Source organism: Setaria italica, chromosome I, assembly GCF_000263155.2.
Source record: "Setaria italica strain Yugu1 chromosome I, Setaria_italica_v2.0, whole genome shotgun sequence".
Taxonomy (NCBI): domain Eukaryota; kingdom Viridiplantae; phylum Streptophyta; class Magnoliopsida; order Poales; family Poaceae; genus Setaria; species Setaria italica.
In genome coordinates, this window is record NC_028450.1 from 13,780,969 (window position 1) to 13,794,942 (window position 13,974).

At 42.7% G+C, this 13,974-nt stretch overlaps 2 protein-coding genes and 2 long non-coding RNA genes across 15 annotated transcripts; 2 read left to right on the forward strand and 2 right to left on the reverse strand.

The window, feature by feature from the left end:
• The first annotated feature begins 1,128 nt into the window (after positions 1-1,128).
• On the forward strand, positions 1,129-4,221 carry LOC101770580 (reticulon-like protein B17). The gene is made up of 8 exons (XM_004952256.3): positions 1,129-1,780; positions 1,965-2,118; positions 2,216-2,290; positions 2,377-2,518; positions 2,610-2,679; positions 2,767-2,832; positions 2,923-3,045; positions 3,842-4,221. The coding sequence occupies exons 1-8, from the start codon at positions 1,207-1,209 to the stop codon at positions 3,955-3,957; spliced, it is 1,320 nt and encodes a 439-aa protein (XP_004952313.1). The 5' UTR covers positions 1,129-1,206; the 3' UTR covers positions 3,958-4,221.
• Positions 4,222-4,995: 774 nt separating this feature from the next.
• LOC101770989 lies at positions 4,996-5,784 on the forward strand. Its single transcript, XM_004952257.3, has one exon. It carries the CDS (start codon positions 5,104-5,106, stop codon positions 5,530-5,532), a length of 429 nt encoding a protein of 142 aa, XP_004952314.1. The 5' UTR covers positions 4,996-5,103; the 3' UTR covers positions 5,533-5,784.
• Positions 5,785-5,921: 137 nt separating this feature from the next.
• On the reverse strand, positions 5,922-12,219 carry LOC101771382. Of its 12 annotated transcripts, none has more exons than XR_001393104.2 (8): positions 12,107-12,219; positions 11,632-11,877; positions 11,381-11,520; positions 10,397-10,470; positions 9,291-9,369; positions 8,729-8,799; positions 7,402-7,442; positions 5,922-7,024 (listed from the first exon to the last, which is right to left on the reverse strand). It is a non-coding gene; the product is annotated as an uncharacterized LOC101771382 (long non-coding RNA). The 12 variants fall into 12 exon arrangements; XR_002678908.1 differs by having other exon boundaries at positions 10,397-10,476; XR_001393105.2 differs by having other exon boundaries at positions 9,291-11,520; positions 11,632-11,718; positions 11,800-11,877.
• Positions 12,220-12,313: 94 nt separating this feature from the next.
• Positions 12,314-13,718, reverse strand: LOC106804131. The gene is made up of 3 exons (XR_001393106.2): positions 12,918-13,718; positions 12,493-12,687; positions 12,314-12,380 (listed from the first exon to the last, which is right to left on the reverse strand). It is a non-coding gene; the product is annotated as an uncharacterized LOC106804131 (long non-coding RNA).
• Between the last annotated feature and the right edge of the window lie 256 nt (positions 13,719-13,974).

Below are 13,974 nucleotides of genomic sequence, written 5' to 3' on the forward strand. Positions count from 1 at the left end.
GCTATGGGCCGCCCATACCATTGCCTAAGCGGTCCTTATGAAAAAGATTCCTTAAGCCACCCATAACGCTATTGCCCACCCATAAGCAATAAACAAATATTTTATTGTGGCTTTCTCTGTCGTTGTACAACATGCACTCCAACACCAGCATGTGGAGCCCATCTTGTAGACCGCACATTGTGATAGACGAAATAGCTAAGGACCACTCTTGTGGGACCCGCATGTAAAGATCCCTTTGGCAATATACATTACCCCTCGTTTCAGAACAAAAAGGAGAAAGTCCAATTTTCACCCTCCAACTATATTAGAAGTCTGATTTTTAACCCACAACTATAAAACCGGATAGAGAGGGCTATCCAACTGTCACAACCGGGCATTCGGCCCTTTGAGTGGTTTCGAGGGTGGTTTTGCATTTTTTATAAATTTAAAAACTTTAGATTTAATTTAAAAAATTCATAACTAATTCATTTTAAATCAATAAAATATCAAATTGGTGCCAAAAAATTTCTGAAAATGTTACCTATCTGTTGGTGTTCTATTTGGCATTATTTGAATCTTAGTTGTTCATGTTCCTTGTGTTTTAATAAGAGCAATATAATACTAGGAATGGTAACAAATATGATGTAAATAACTCAAAATAGAGTACCAACAAATAGCCTACATTTTAAAAAAAAAACTTTTGGTACTAACTTCATGTTTTTTGAATTTGAAATGAATTAGTTATGAATATTTTTTATTAAACCAAAACTTTTTAAATTTTTAGAAAATGTAAAACCACCCAAAAGGTCAAATTTGCCTGGTTTCGACAGTTGTATGGTTCTACTTATCCGGTTTTTATAGTCGTGGGATGAAAATTATAGTTGGAGGTTGAATATCGAACTTTTCCGGGGAAAAAAGGGAACTTAACTGCCTGCACCTCCAGTCCTCCAACAGAATTCAAATTTCCATCCCGCTGACACCCCGACCCCGCATCACTGCCTCACTGGGTCAAGTCGATATGCCGCCACCACGAACTCGAAAAGCCACCACGTTCTCGCTCGCAACGGCTATATTCCGTACGCGCACCAACTGACGTGTGGGCCTCGAAATCGGCACCCTCCCGCTCGCGCTTTCCCATCTCCAAAACAAAGCGAAGCATATCCCAAACGGCAGGCAGACCCAAACCCACCCCGCCGACCAAATCGAGCGAAGCAAATCGTCGAGCACATGGAGGTCATGGCCGCGGACCCCTCCTCGCCGGCGCCCCCGGCAGCGGCGACTGCGCTCCCGGAGCCCCCGTACCACCACCCTCCTGCGGATCACCCGGCGACGCCGCCGCCTAAGCCGGCAGCGGCGGCGGGTGCGGGGCTGAGGACCCCGTCGCCGTCGCCGTCGGTGCAGGTGTCCGGGTACTCGCTGCACGACCTACTCCTGCTGTCCCCGCCGCCGCCGAGCTCGCGCCGGCACCGGTCGCGGACGCGCGGGGCCGCCGGGACGGGCGTGGACGAGAGCATGGAGATGGTCGCGGTGGCGGGGACGCCAACGCCGCCCAGGCGGAGGCGGCGCGGGGCCGCGGAGCAGTGCGCGGCGCCCGCGCTGGCGTCTCCCAGGAACACGCGCCGGGCGAGGCGGAGGCTCGAGAAGGACGTTGAGGCCGAGGAGGACGCCGCTAGGAGGGCCCGCAGGAGGAAATCCACCAGGGCGGCGCCGAAAGCTGCAGTGGCTGTGGACAAGGCGGCGGCGGTGAACGAGGAGGATACAAGCTTGGCTTTGGTCCCGGCTTGCCCAGATGCTACTCGCGGTGAGCGAAAAGATCTCTCAACCCCTTCGCTTCTCATACAGGATTGCTGCTCTAGGCGAAATTATTGCTCTGAATTTTCGCTAGTGTTTACTGTTCTGAATATTCTCCTGCTCTTGATGATTATAGGGTGTCTATTTCAAATTGCTGAGAATCCCACAGTAAATGTTCCTCTTTTGACACACAGGAACTGACTTCGTGGAGCAATCAGGGTGGGAAGGTCTCTGTGAAAGGATTGCTGAGCTGGTGATGTGGAGGAACGTGGCTAAATCGGCACTGTGGTTCGGGTTTGGATCTATGTTCTTTTTCTCATGCTCATTTTCGAGAGAGATCACCTTCAGGCATGTGAAATTTTCATACTCTTTTAACTGAAATTCCTGGCATTATGTGTGTTTCATTGCTGTAATCTCGTAATGAACTTTGGGTGATGATTTGCAGCCCAATCTCGGCTCTCTGTCACCTCGGCGTTATGATCTTGGGCTTGGCATTCTTCAAAGATTCTGTTCCTCAGAGGTATGATTGATCAGTGATTTGATATTGGTTTTGCCCATCTTGATGATTGAAACAGACAATTTTATGAGGTTGCAACTGGGAAACAGGCCGCAGGTGGAGAGGGGGAGAAGCTTCCAGTTGACTGAAGAAGATGTGCTTCGTGCTTCACGAGCTGTGCTTCCCATTGCAAACTCCATGATATCTACGGCACAAGTGATCTTCTCTGGTGAACCCTCAATGACTCTCAAAGTAAGCCTCAAATTTTGTTCAAGATCTGGCAGTACTGCAAAATATATTGTTTTCCCTGAATAATTTAGGACTCTGTTGGCTGGAATGTTAGGTGCTGCCTGTACTTCTGTTTGGTGCTAAATATGGGAGTCTGGTTACAGTGTGGAGGCTTCTAGCTGCAGGTACAAACAAATCCACAAGGAAATAGACAGCAACCAATTTGGCATGACTGCACTGTAATATAATGTTCTGTTTGATGAAAACTGCAGGATTTTTCACTAGTTTTACAGTCCCAAAGTTATATAGCAGCTATTCAAGTCAAATTCATAGAAGAGGTGTGTTTCAGCTGCCCCTAGTGAACCTTATCTATTTTCTGTGAATATCCTTGATGGCATATGACTGAATTTCTCCTTGTTTGATTTCAGTTGAGATTTTGAGAGATCGGGCTCAAGAATCATGGAAGTCTTGTCCACGCAAGAAACTTGTCGCAGCCACGGCAGTGACGATGTGCTGGAACTTGTTTAGTGTGAAGACACGTGTCATGGCAGGTATATATAACTGAAATGGATGGGGCAGCTGAGATAAACCTCTTTCGTCAATTTCATTAACTGAAAAATCATAAGATTTATTTATTACGAGTAGTTTGTTAAGAAAAATTTTAAACTGCACAATAATTAAGCTGTATTATTGAAAATATCAAAGTTTCCAAGTTCACACAGAACCAGTTTCTGCTTACTTCAGGCTAAACTGGTGGATTCAGATATTGATGCATGAAACATTTAAAATTCAGATAATTTAGCCTGTTTCAAAAGGCAGCTCACTACCCTTTAGTGAGTGATTGATGTTGATTGTCTCTTTTGACTAATGGTTTATTGCAGAAATTCACACATGGTACTAAGTGGAAATAGGGAATGGAGTGCCATTCTGGTATTTAGGGAACATGATATGAAAGTCATACAATTCAATTGTGATGGAAAATGAATATTCTTGTCGAAGTTAATAATCTAACAGTAGGCACTTTTGCATCATTAGGTCATTTGCTAATTATTTATTCCAAAATCTCTGACTGAAATGTTATTAGTGGCTTTACTGTTCTGTGAATAAAGATTATGACATTATCAGCACACCAATGATTATTGAACCGGCAGAGTTTGTAACAAAAATATATTCTTAATTCCTAAAATATGGTTGCTTCTACTTGTATCCATTCTGTTTTCTTACATTTCCCACACTCGAGGGATAAAAAATCAGGAGGGGTGACTTCAAAATTCAAGTTTAACTGATGCAAAGGTTGCTTTTCAATGGCAATAATTTAACATGGAGATACATACTTCTCTTTTGCAGCTTTTGTTTCACTTGTAATACTGCGTTACAATCAGAAGTACCGCAAGGTGGACATCAACACTGATGTTGAAATTTGTCAAGACAATGAAGGGCAGCAAATGGAGACGGACGAGTAGATTTTGCAGCACACTTGTACCAATCTCAGGCACAGCTCATGGCTCATCAGAGGGACGGCAGCAGTGTCTTCTTAACCTGCTACGATTACTACTACTTCTGTACAATAATATTCAGTTCCACGCCTAGTGGTTCTGTTAGCTGCTATGTATTTATGAACGCATCAGGGGAGCTTCTACTATGCCGTAATTATGAGCACTCGTAGAGTGCGTTCTGCATGCTGATAAATAAATAGAAAAGCGTGTCGTGTGTATTCTCGAGTTTGCAGATCCCTCTGGTTAGCATTTAAATATTTGTGTGATAATTAAAATATGACTCGCTCAATGTTCATACACCAATTAAACTTGTGTCATCTTTTTACGTCTATGGTTGAAACCACCACGTGAAACCGTGCTTGCCCATATTTGGGAAGAAATCTGCTCTTATATTTGCAAGGTCCCACGAATTTCTTTACGTTCTTCTCCTATATTTGTTTGATAATTAACTATTCTAGTTTAATCTTACAGACTACAATGCACTTAAGTGGAACGCAACTGCGAGCTATAGAAATCTTCAGATGCGAAGTGTGGATGGAAAGGAATAGTGGCTGTACCTACTATACCGAAATCAGAGTGAGATTATTCGCAAAAAAAAAAAAGAAATCAGAGTGAGATGACGTGTGAAGCTTTTGTTTGACTTGGTCTGAGCCTAACTTATTGGACAGGATTAGAGCTGTCTGTCTGTACCGGGTCCAGTTCGTCGTCGTTGGCCGGCTGCAGTGTCATGCGTGGTGTGCGGCTTCCTGCTTGAACCATGCAAAGATGAGAGAGACACAACTCGTGCCACTGGCATGCTGAAGACGCTTGATTCCGTGTCTGTATCTGTGGATCAACCTGGTCAGCGACTTCGTGCTTGACCTTGTTGGCATGGACAATTAATTGGTCATGTGTGGCGCCTGCCGCCGTGCCAATACGGCCAGGACCCTTGACTTTGTTCTTCACGGGCATCTGCATTCTAGCTAACATAGCACAGGAATATGGTCTACGTCAATCTATATAAAGTGCTCCCCGCATCTCATCTTCCAACACAAGAAGCCCAAACCATTTTACACACACCACTTTGGCACTCCCGCAAATCAAACACTGTAGCTTGTGGGAAACCATAGTCCAATGGCATCGCAAATTGAGAGCCACCGCGCCGGCGCAGAGGTCGTCAATGGAGACGCCATCTGCAGGAAGAAGTCCATCGAGCTCCTCGAGGAGCTTGGCCTCCCAAAGGGCCTGCTGCCCCTTGAGGACATCGAGGAGTTCGGGTACAACCGTGAGGATGGGTTCATGTGGCTGGTGCAGAGGAAGAAGAAGGTGGAGCACACCTTCAAGAAGATCAAGCAGATCGTGTCGTACGCCGGCGAGGTCACGGCCTTTGTCGAGAAGGGGAAGCTGAAGAATATCTCCGGGGTCAAGACCAAAGAGCTGTTCCTATGGCTCAGCGTGGTGGAGGTGTATGTTCCAGAATCCTCGCCGGAGAAGGTCACCTTCAAGACCGGCACTGGACTCTCCGATACCTTTGATGCCACTGCCTTCGCACTCGGAGAGTGATGGATTCAATTCTCAACTGCCCATTCGACGTGGATGAGTGCATAACTAGAATATGTGGCCACATCTATATCCATCTTTCGCATTATAAACATGTACTTGTCTTTGCTCATTTGGTTCTCTTCATCATATTTGCTAGCATAAACTCAGCACATAAGTAAGCTTACCCGCCTATAAGATGTCATGTACAAATTTCATGTACTCGTACTATATGATAGGAATAAAAAAAAAGAAGGAACTGTGTTCTTTTTCCCATTTCCAACTCTAAATGTGAACTAGTGATTGGCGCGCGCACGTATTGCTGCACGGTTGTATGTTTATTTGTTACAGTAGAAATGAAAGGAATTGATGAAAGCATTCTAGATAAGCACAATGAGCCAGACAATGACACAGTACACATAACATTGTTTCAGATAACTTGGGACTAATAAGTTTGACAGTAATTAAGTACGAACAAGCACATATATTTTACAAGATTACTGAGTCCGACAGTGGTTGAGTCCGAACATGCATTTAATAAGATCATTAAGTTTGACAGAAGTTGTATCTGAACAAGCGCAATTAAATAAAAGGTAGTCTTCAGGTTTATGGAGGAAATCAGCATTGCCATCAGAGTGCTTGTCGATGTGGTGTTGGTTTCATCACTCCAGAAAGGTGGAAGGTACTTCTAAGATGATTTGTTAGTAGATGTGATGAAATAAGAAAAGTGAGTATGTAAATAGAAGAGATGTCAAGGAGAGAAGCAACATTGTGTGTACCTTGATACTGCCTTGAATTGTTTAGTTGTTGAATGATAATATGGGTGAATTCACCATCACTTTAACATAGTGATGGAAACAGTTATTCTGAAGTATATAAAATATGCTATGCTACAAGAAGGAACAGTGCTGGGAATCTGATTAAATTCATAATAAAAGGCTTACCTGCTAAACGTCGGTTCTTTGTTTGAGACTCCATGGTAGCACGCATAATGAAGGTATGAGTTTATATTCATATAATTACTTCAAAGTAACATCTTTGCAAAATCGTATTCTCAGTCCACAAAATTGGTATTTCTTAAAATATTTTAGTATACACCTTTTAGTTGTAGCTGATCTATTTTTCAGAAACGAATTGGAGGAACATATAGGTACATCAAAGTAATCATGATATGCGCAAAAAAGGGGATCCTAATTCATCATATCACTGGCTGGGAATGAGTGAATGGGGAATAAAAGGCTTACCTGCCAGAGGTCAGTTCTTGTATCCTAGTTCATCATATCGCTACGATCAATAATGAGCATTCCATAGTTGTGGACCGCAGTAGTGTCTCATTAGACTTTTCCGAAGTCACACCGTCATTATTTTTTTTTAGCAAAGAATGGTCCAGAAAACAGAATATCATGTGAGAAGCATCATATAATTGAAATATACCTGAAGCTAATGGTATCTTTCTCCATCAGGGTGCACCTGCAACTACAGGTTTCTCTTCGTAATGCTTATTGACAAACATGCTCTGCATATAACCACACTTAGATTAGTTCCTGACCAATTCTGTAATGGAAAAGATAGACACATGTGTGCAAAATGGAAAAAAGATTTGCTTGAATAGAGCGTCTTATAAATTAATTTTTGATCCAAATTTAAATTGTTGGCATGATAAGCATTGGCAAGCCATGCTGTGCATTTTTATTTTTCAAATTAAAGTACTGTATACATTTATGACTTCAGGGGGAAAATATCAATATTTTGTATTAGAAGCAAAACTTTAAAATTCAATATATGCAGGCTTAGTAGGATCTCGAAGCTGGACCAGTTCAATAAACAGATAAAAAATTGGAAAGAAACAATTTCACGCCTCAACTTGAACTCAGAGGTAAATTGATTCTATACCTTGCAGTCTAGTCGAATTGTGTGTGCATCATGGAAGAAACCTGCAAATGTATAATGATTATTGAAATATGGGAGACAATTCAGTCAAAGATATGATTTTCTCTATAAGTTAGAAATTGAAAACAGAGCAAGATGAACAGAGCAAAGTCATGGGATATCTTCTGAGAACCACAAAAATTATTCTTGCTGAAAAATAAGGCACAGTGAAAACAGAGAAAAATCGAGAAGAAAGATCAATAGCTAACATGAGCTTGAATTCAACCAAAGATGAACACAATGAGATTTAAGAAATATGACAAAGTCAGGAGATATCTTCTCCCGATCTCTCAATGGTCAAGTCTTTATTTAAGAAATTTGATATCATGGATTACAAAAAAATCACATATGGTTCCGAGAACTCAGGAGGTGTTATATTAAAAGTATGCAAGCTTTTTACAAATATGCAGAGGGAATGGTAAAAGTATTCGGAAGTAAAAGCCTGTTCCAACTTATAAAGGCAGCATGTGATCCTGTGTTCATAAGTTTAGTTTTTACTTGATGACGCTTCTATTTTTTGAAGTATGAAAGTTGCGAACCTGATTTGCACGCGCCCATGCGCGCGGCTGAATCTATAGTTGCATGAGATAAGTTAATGTCTAAGTGGTTATATGATAATGAAGCTTGATATATTTATTACAGATATAGATGTACATATATTACAGAGTAACGTTTGGCATGCGCCCTTGTGCAAGTAATGCTGCATGGTTACATGTTGTGCTGTGTGGAATAGTAAAAACAGATAGAAAATTGATAGAAAGCTATATTAGATAAGCACAGGATGACATATAATACATATAACTTTGTTTTAGATAATTTCATATTAGTTGAATACGGACTGGCACAAATAATTTACAACATAGGGCGGGTAGGGAGAGAGAGTACACAACTTAATTAATTGAGACAGTATGGAAGTTTATTCCTTTAAGGGTAGAGTTGATAGCATGGATGAAATAAGTGTTGGCATCAGAGTGACTGTAGATGTAGTGTTTGTTGCTTCAGTGCAAAAAGGTTGGAACATGTTCGTAAGATGATTTGTCAGTACACTACATAAAATAAGAAAAGTGTGCATGAAAATATATCACAGTCTTTTGTTTCATGCTAGGCACCGAGACTGTGGCTGAAAATATGATGTACAAAAAATGGCTGCGAATATAGGAAGTACATTGTTGAGGATATCATATCACATATAATATATTTTTTCACATACTATCTTTTAAGCAACTAAATTAAAATCCAAGATAGGTAAATATCATCCTAAAAAATGCTAGGTTATGGTCGTATTGTGTACCTGAGGATAGAAAATCTTGAAGGCAGGATGTCAAGACCAACAAAACTTGTCAAGATATTGCATCATCATAACTGAAATCAAACCATTGGTATTAATGAGCAGACCTGCGGTTTAAAAAAAGATGATATGCAATCTATACTTTGATTCAACGCATGCATCCATCTTATTATCATATAGTGAGTGAAATATGATAACACAGATATTGCGATAAGGTAGTGTAAATTTTTGAAGTGAAACGGTTCAAAAGAGCTGCATGCAGCACCATCATCAGCCGACTAACCTTAAGCAGCCCCAAATGATTTAAGGCAAGTTGCAATCTAATAGTTTTGTAACAGACCATTTTAGAAACTAAGATTATCGACAAATTGCAGCCATGATAAGCACCAGCATGCCATGCTGTGCATAGCCATTTGTCAAATAAAATATCTTTAGACAAAAAAGAACCCATATTTGGCATTAGAAGCTCTTAAATTCAATATGTAAAGGTACAGTAGAGCCTCAAAGCAGACCCAATTCGTCAAGCTGATAGAAACAAGAAAGTAAGGGTTTCGCGTACCCTAACCTGAACTTAATGGTAATCTGATCCTCTACCTCACAAGCGTCCATGATTTTGTTGGTGTGGACGCAGCCATAGTAGGAACCTGCAAATGTACAAAGATGAAAGTAAATGTGGGGACCAATTACAGTAAATGGTGGACCTTTCTCTGCAAATAAAAAAGAACAAACATATCATGCACTTTATGTTTATAGCAAAGTTAATTAGATAACTCAGTATGATGCCCTCCAAAAAAAGATTAACGTAGTCTGATCTTAGTTAAGCATTTGACAGTACATGACAGTATGCTAATGTATAAACTTTCAGGCAATATAAGGTTTATTCTTGAGGGGAATGGCGTAATGAGTATAGGGTATGATCAAAAGAAAAAAAAGAGAAAAGACCAATAGTCAACATGAATTCAAGCAAAGAATGCATTGAAATTTAAGCAGTATGTCCAAGCCCTCTCCACGGTTAAGTTTGTATTTAGGGAGGATGGCCTTATGCTCTGATGGTCTATCTATCATAGTATGCATATGGCGAAAAAAAATTTGGTGTGTGACATTTTCAGCTAGTTTTGCATAACCGAAGAAAATAAAAGAGTAAAGAAATTTGTGCCAATGATAGACAAGCAATCTAACACTCTTAAATATTCTACCTTTGTTGACTTCAGTTTCATTTATATTTGAGGAATTAAGTAGCTAATATGAATTAAGGGAAAAGCACTCTTAATGACCACTGAACTGATCTTGTTATCAAATAATGGTTCAGTGATTCTGAGTCTTGACATGTAAAGATGATAAACAAGGCTCTTTTTATAATCTCTGCGGTCAAACTATTTGGAAAGACAGGGATAACGATTCAGATTTGATGAAAACGTGAAAGGTTTCATATCTTCTTGCAGTTGGAGAGTTAATGTAATTAGTTCAGATTGTAAGTTGGTCCTTTCTTATTTCAGTGTTAATTAAGATTAGCTAAAAGTAAAGGCACATTCAGAAATAAGCAATAAAAGTTGCACTTATCATCATGGATTCATGGGGTCCATTTACAATTACAAACACATGTAATGGTTACTGACTGAGATAGAATTCTCAATGCATATGCTCTGTAAATAATTACAAATCATTCCTCACCTTGAGGATTACTATTGAGTAAACTTATCCCCTCACAGAGCTGCTTATTGTAAAATGCTAAAGCACCAGGAATTCTGCTCCTGACCAAAACAGGGATGATTCACTATTTCTAAATGGAAGTCAGATACCTAAAATAACTTTTGCTTGCAGTAATACTAACATCCTATGAATAGGGTACTCATCCATAGGATGAAGTCTGACATATTAAGATTATAACATAAAAGCTACTAAAACTGACACGAGCATAATTACTAACAGCGATACTGAAAATCAAGGGCATGTTTGGATGTTGGCCCCAAGTGGCCAAGTCAAAGCATCAGCCGAGGCCAAAATTTGGCGGCTGATTTGGCTGTCCCGATTTGGCCAGCCTTCGTGGCAAAAATAAACTACAGAAGTCTGATCAAGCCAAATCGGTGCTATCATGCAAACATCGCTGATGCCCATGGCCAATAGCCAAATTTTGGCCAGGCCACTTAGGGTTGGCATCCAAACATGCTCCAAATAATGCACATCCATGAAGGCCACTTGACTAGCAATCAGAGGTTAAACAGTAGACTGTAACCTTTTGCTACTGGACAAAAACCAATATTTCATAACAGGAATTTAGGAATACCAATATTGGCACTGCTCTGCATCAAATTAGGCAGCATATAACAAATAATAATCTGTAAATGCTTACAACACAAGAAGGTGATGGCGGAAATTGACATTTAATTTGTGATTGGGGGGTAAAAGGAGAAAGATACATCTACTTCACCATGCTCTGGTTGGTGTAGCTACATTCAAGGAGTTCATATCTAAGAAAAATCAGTTGTTAACCCACATTATAGAAACGGATGAATCAACAGATATTTTTGCCTGTACCCGGGGAAAAAGGATCAGACATACACAGATCATTGAACTAATATCTACAGTTTTTTATACACAATGAAGAGCTACTCTGGTAAGGTCTTGCCGAAAGATGTGCAATAAGCATTTACTTACCAACATTCGGGCAGTCTTAAAATCATATATCTTAGCCCGTGAGGCACATGTTGAACTTTCCAAAACCAGTGAAATGAGTATCACTGAACTGAATTTGAAGTACCTGTCAGTTGGTACCATGATGATCCCTTTCGTTCGTGCTGCATCATTCATTGGATACTTATTTTAATATAGAGCCAATTATTTTGAGAAAGATGAGAAAAAAATCAAAAAGCCTAAAGCATCAAGAAAACATCGATGGAGGTGGGCACCTATATTTCAGGGAACAAAATTTGCAGAGCTATGGTGAGAACCACAACAGTACTAACTCAAATGTTGTTTGTTTACAGTGTCCCTTTCTGATATCCAACATAAGCATGCTAAGTGAGCTTTGTTCTGAGATGGACACTGAATACACTACATATGTGGAACAGGGGCACCTTCACGCTACGGAAGCCCTGTCCCTGTGATAGCCTTCGAAATTTAGCTTGTGATGGCGAGCTGCATCACGAAAATCCCTACACAGGAAAAGAAACCAATGTGAAAGGAATCCCCAATCTGAATTAGCTATATGTATTTTAAGTGGCATTGATAGCACAAATACCGAATAGGTGCAGCAAGCGGGACTAATAAAAATTGAAATTTGCAAAATGCACAACTTTCATGGGCCAACATGGCAGCCAATGCTTATTTGTGTTTCAAGCTATAGGGAAATGTTATCCAACTGGTTTACTTATGGTGCATTACCTGAGCGCAATACAGGGAAAATGTCCAGCCTGCTCTCACAGCACTCCAGTGGCACACATTGAAGTTGATAATATCGGCGGGAATACACAATCAACCCCCTCTGGAAATCTGTGATATGCAGAAATGGATAGCATGATCCTTTTAATTTCAACTCTTCAAATTGACTGGCACTCTTCAAATGGACCAGCAAGAAGGGTGGGGAAACTTGCCAAAATCTCGTCCCTAAAATCAATTGAGTCGCAGTCCTCTTGACACCAATCAGTGAGCTTGAATCCTGAAGGGAAACAAGGAACAAGACCAATGCACAGTTAGTCAGGAGCAATGCAGCACGGACTTGAATCTACGAAACTGCAGAAGTAACAGCAGCAGTGAGCAAATATGCTAACCTAGCTTCAATTTTGCCAAAGCAATGGAGTTCCTCTCGCCAGCCAGTAAGAAGATGGCATCAAAGCTAATCAGATGGAAAATCAACAATGTAACAAGCAAAAAGGAAGAACGCACAGGAGCATCTCCTCCACGATTTTGAGCTGGTTCCATCATAATCATGTTGTCCCATTGATTCAGCATCCAAATACTTACTTCTGCTCCAGGAAAAAGAACATGAATTATATGAAATCATGTGTTTTTGTCATCTCCCTGGTACTTCGTCACACAAGCAATATGCTATGCATATATGTATAAATCTGTGACGTACTAACATTGTTGAAAATTGCAAGACGTCTATTAAGAAGCAGTCAGCCAAATGCACGGAACACAAAAAGATAGATGCAAATTCTCTCACAGTTCATGGACTGTAGGAAGATGACGGAACCTCTAGTGGAGGAAGCAGGAAGCACGGGCTGGACTCTCCTTGTCGCCGCGGCGCCAGATGCCCGTCGAACACTTCTTCGATCGTCCAGACCCGGGCATGCCCCGCTACAGCCTCCTGGCCGTGCCACGCGCTGCGTATGGTGCCGGCGGCTGCGCGTCGGGCGCTAGCGTCTAGGCACGCATCTGCAGCGCGCCATCGGCGCCGCTCGCCGCGGGGCCGCGCCGGTCGGCGGCGATGCCACGGTGCCCAGGCTAGCCGCACTTGTCTTCCTGGTGGCCGCAGGCGTGCTGAGCGCCGGCGCGGGGCACCCGTTGCGCCCAGCCCCTATCGGTCCAGCACCCTGACGGGCACAAGAAGGAATCCCGGGGGGCACGCGCGCAGGCTCTCGAGCTCGGGGCGGCCGCGGCGCACCCCGACACCGCTCGCCGCTCCTCATCCCGGTAGCGCGCCGCGGGGATGCCGAGGGCGATCGGCAGTGCCACGGCGCGCCACCCTTGCCGCGGGGCAGAGGGTTCCCGCCGCTCCTCGCCGTGGGACGACGGCCGGGGCGCGTCCTGCCGCCCCTGTCCGCCGCCGGTGCTCGCCATGGAGCCGACGGCTAGGCCGGCCGCAGCGGCGCGCGGGCAGGACGGGCGGCCGCCGGCCCCCATCGGCGCGGCGCGAGGGGCAGGCCAGCCGCGGGCGCCGTCATCGGCGCGGGGGTGCCCCCATCGGCACGCGGGCCCATCGGCGCGGCGCAGCCGTGAGCGGTCCACCGGCGCGCGCTGAGCAGCGACGGGGATGAGGTGGGCATGCTGCAGGCTGGGGGCAGAGGAAACGCAGAGGAGAAAAACGCAGGCACGGTAAAATCGCCGTTGGGTAAACCTTAGCCGTAAAGCTGCGATCTGACGGTGAAATTTTTTTTGCTACCGTGGATAGCCTCGGTGCGCACCGACACCGCCACATTTCATAAGGGTAGATTGCCTCTCTTTTTCAACTTTGCGATTTTACCACATGTTTTCAAACTGATCAAAGATTGAGCCTGTCCCTATTCGATCTTTAGCTGTGGAAAGACAAG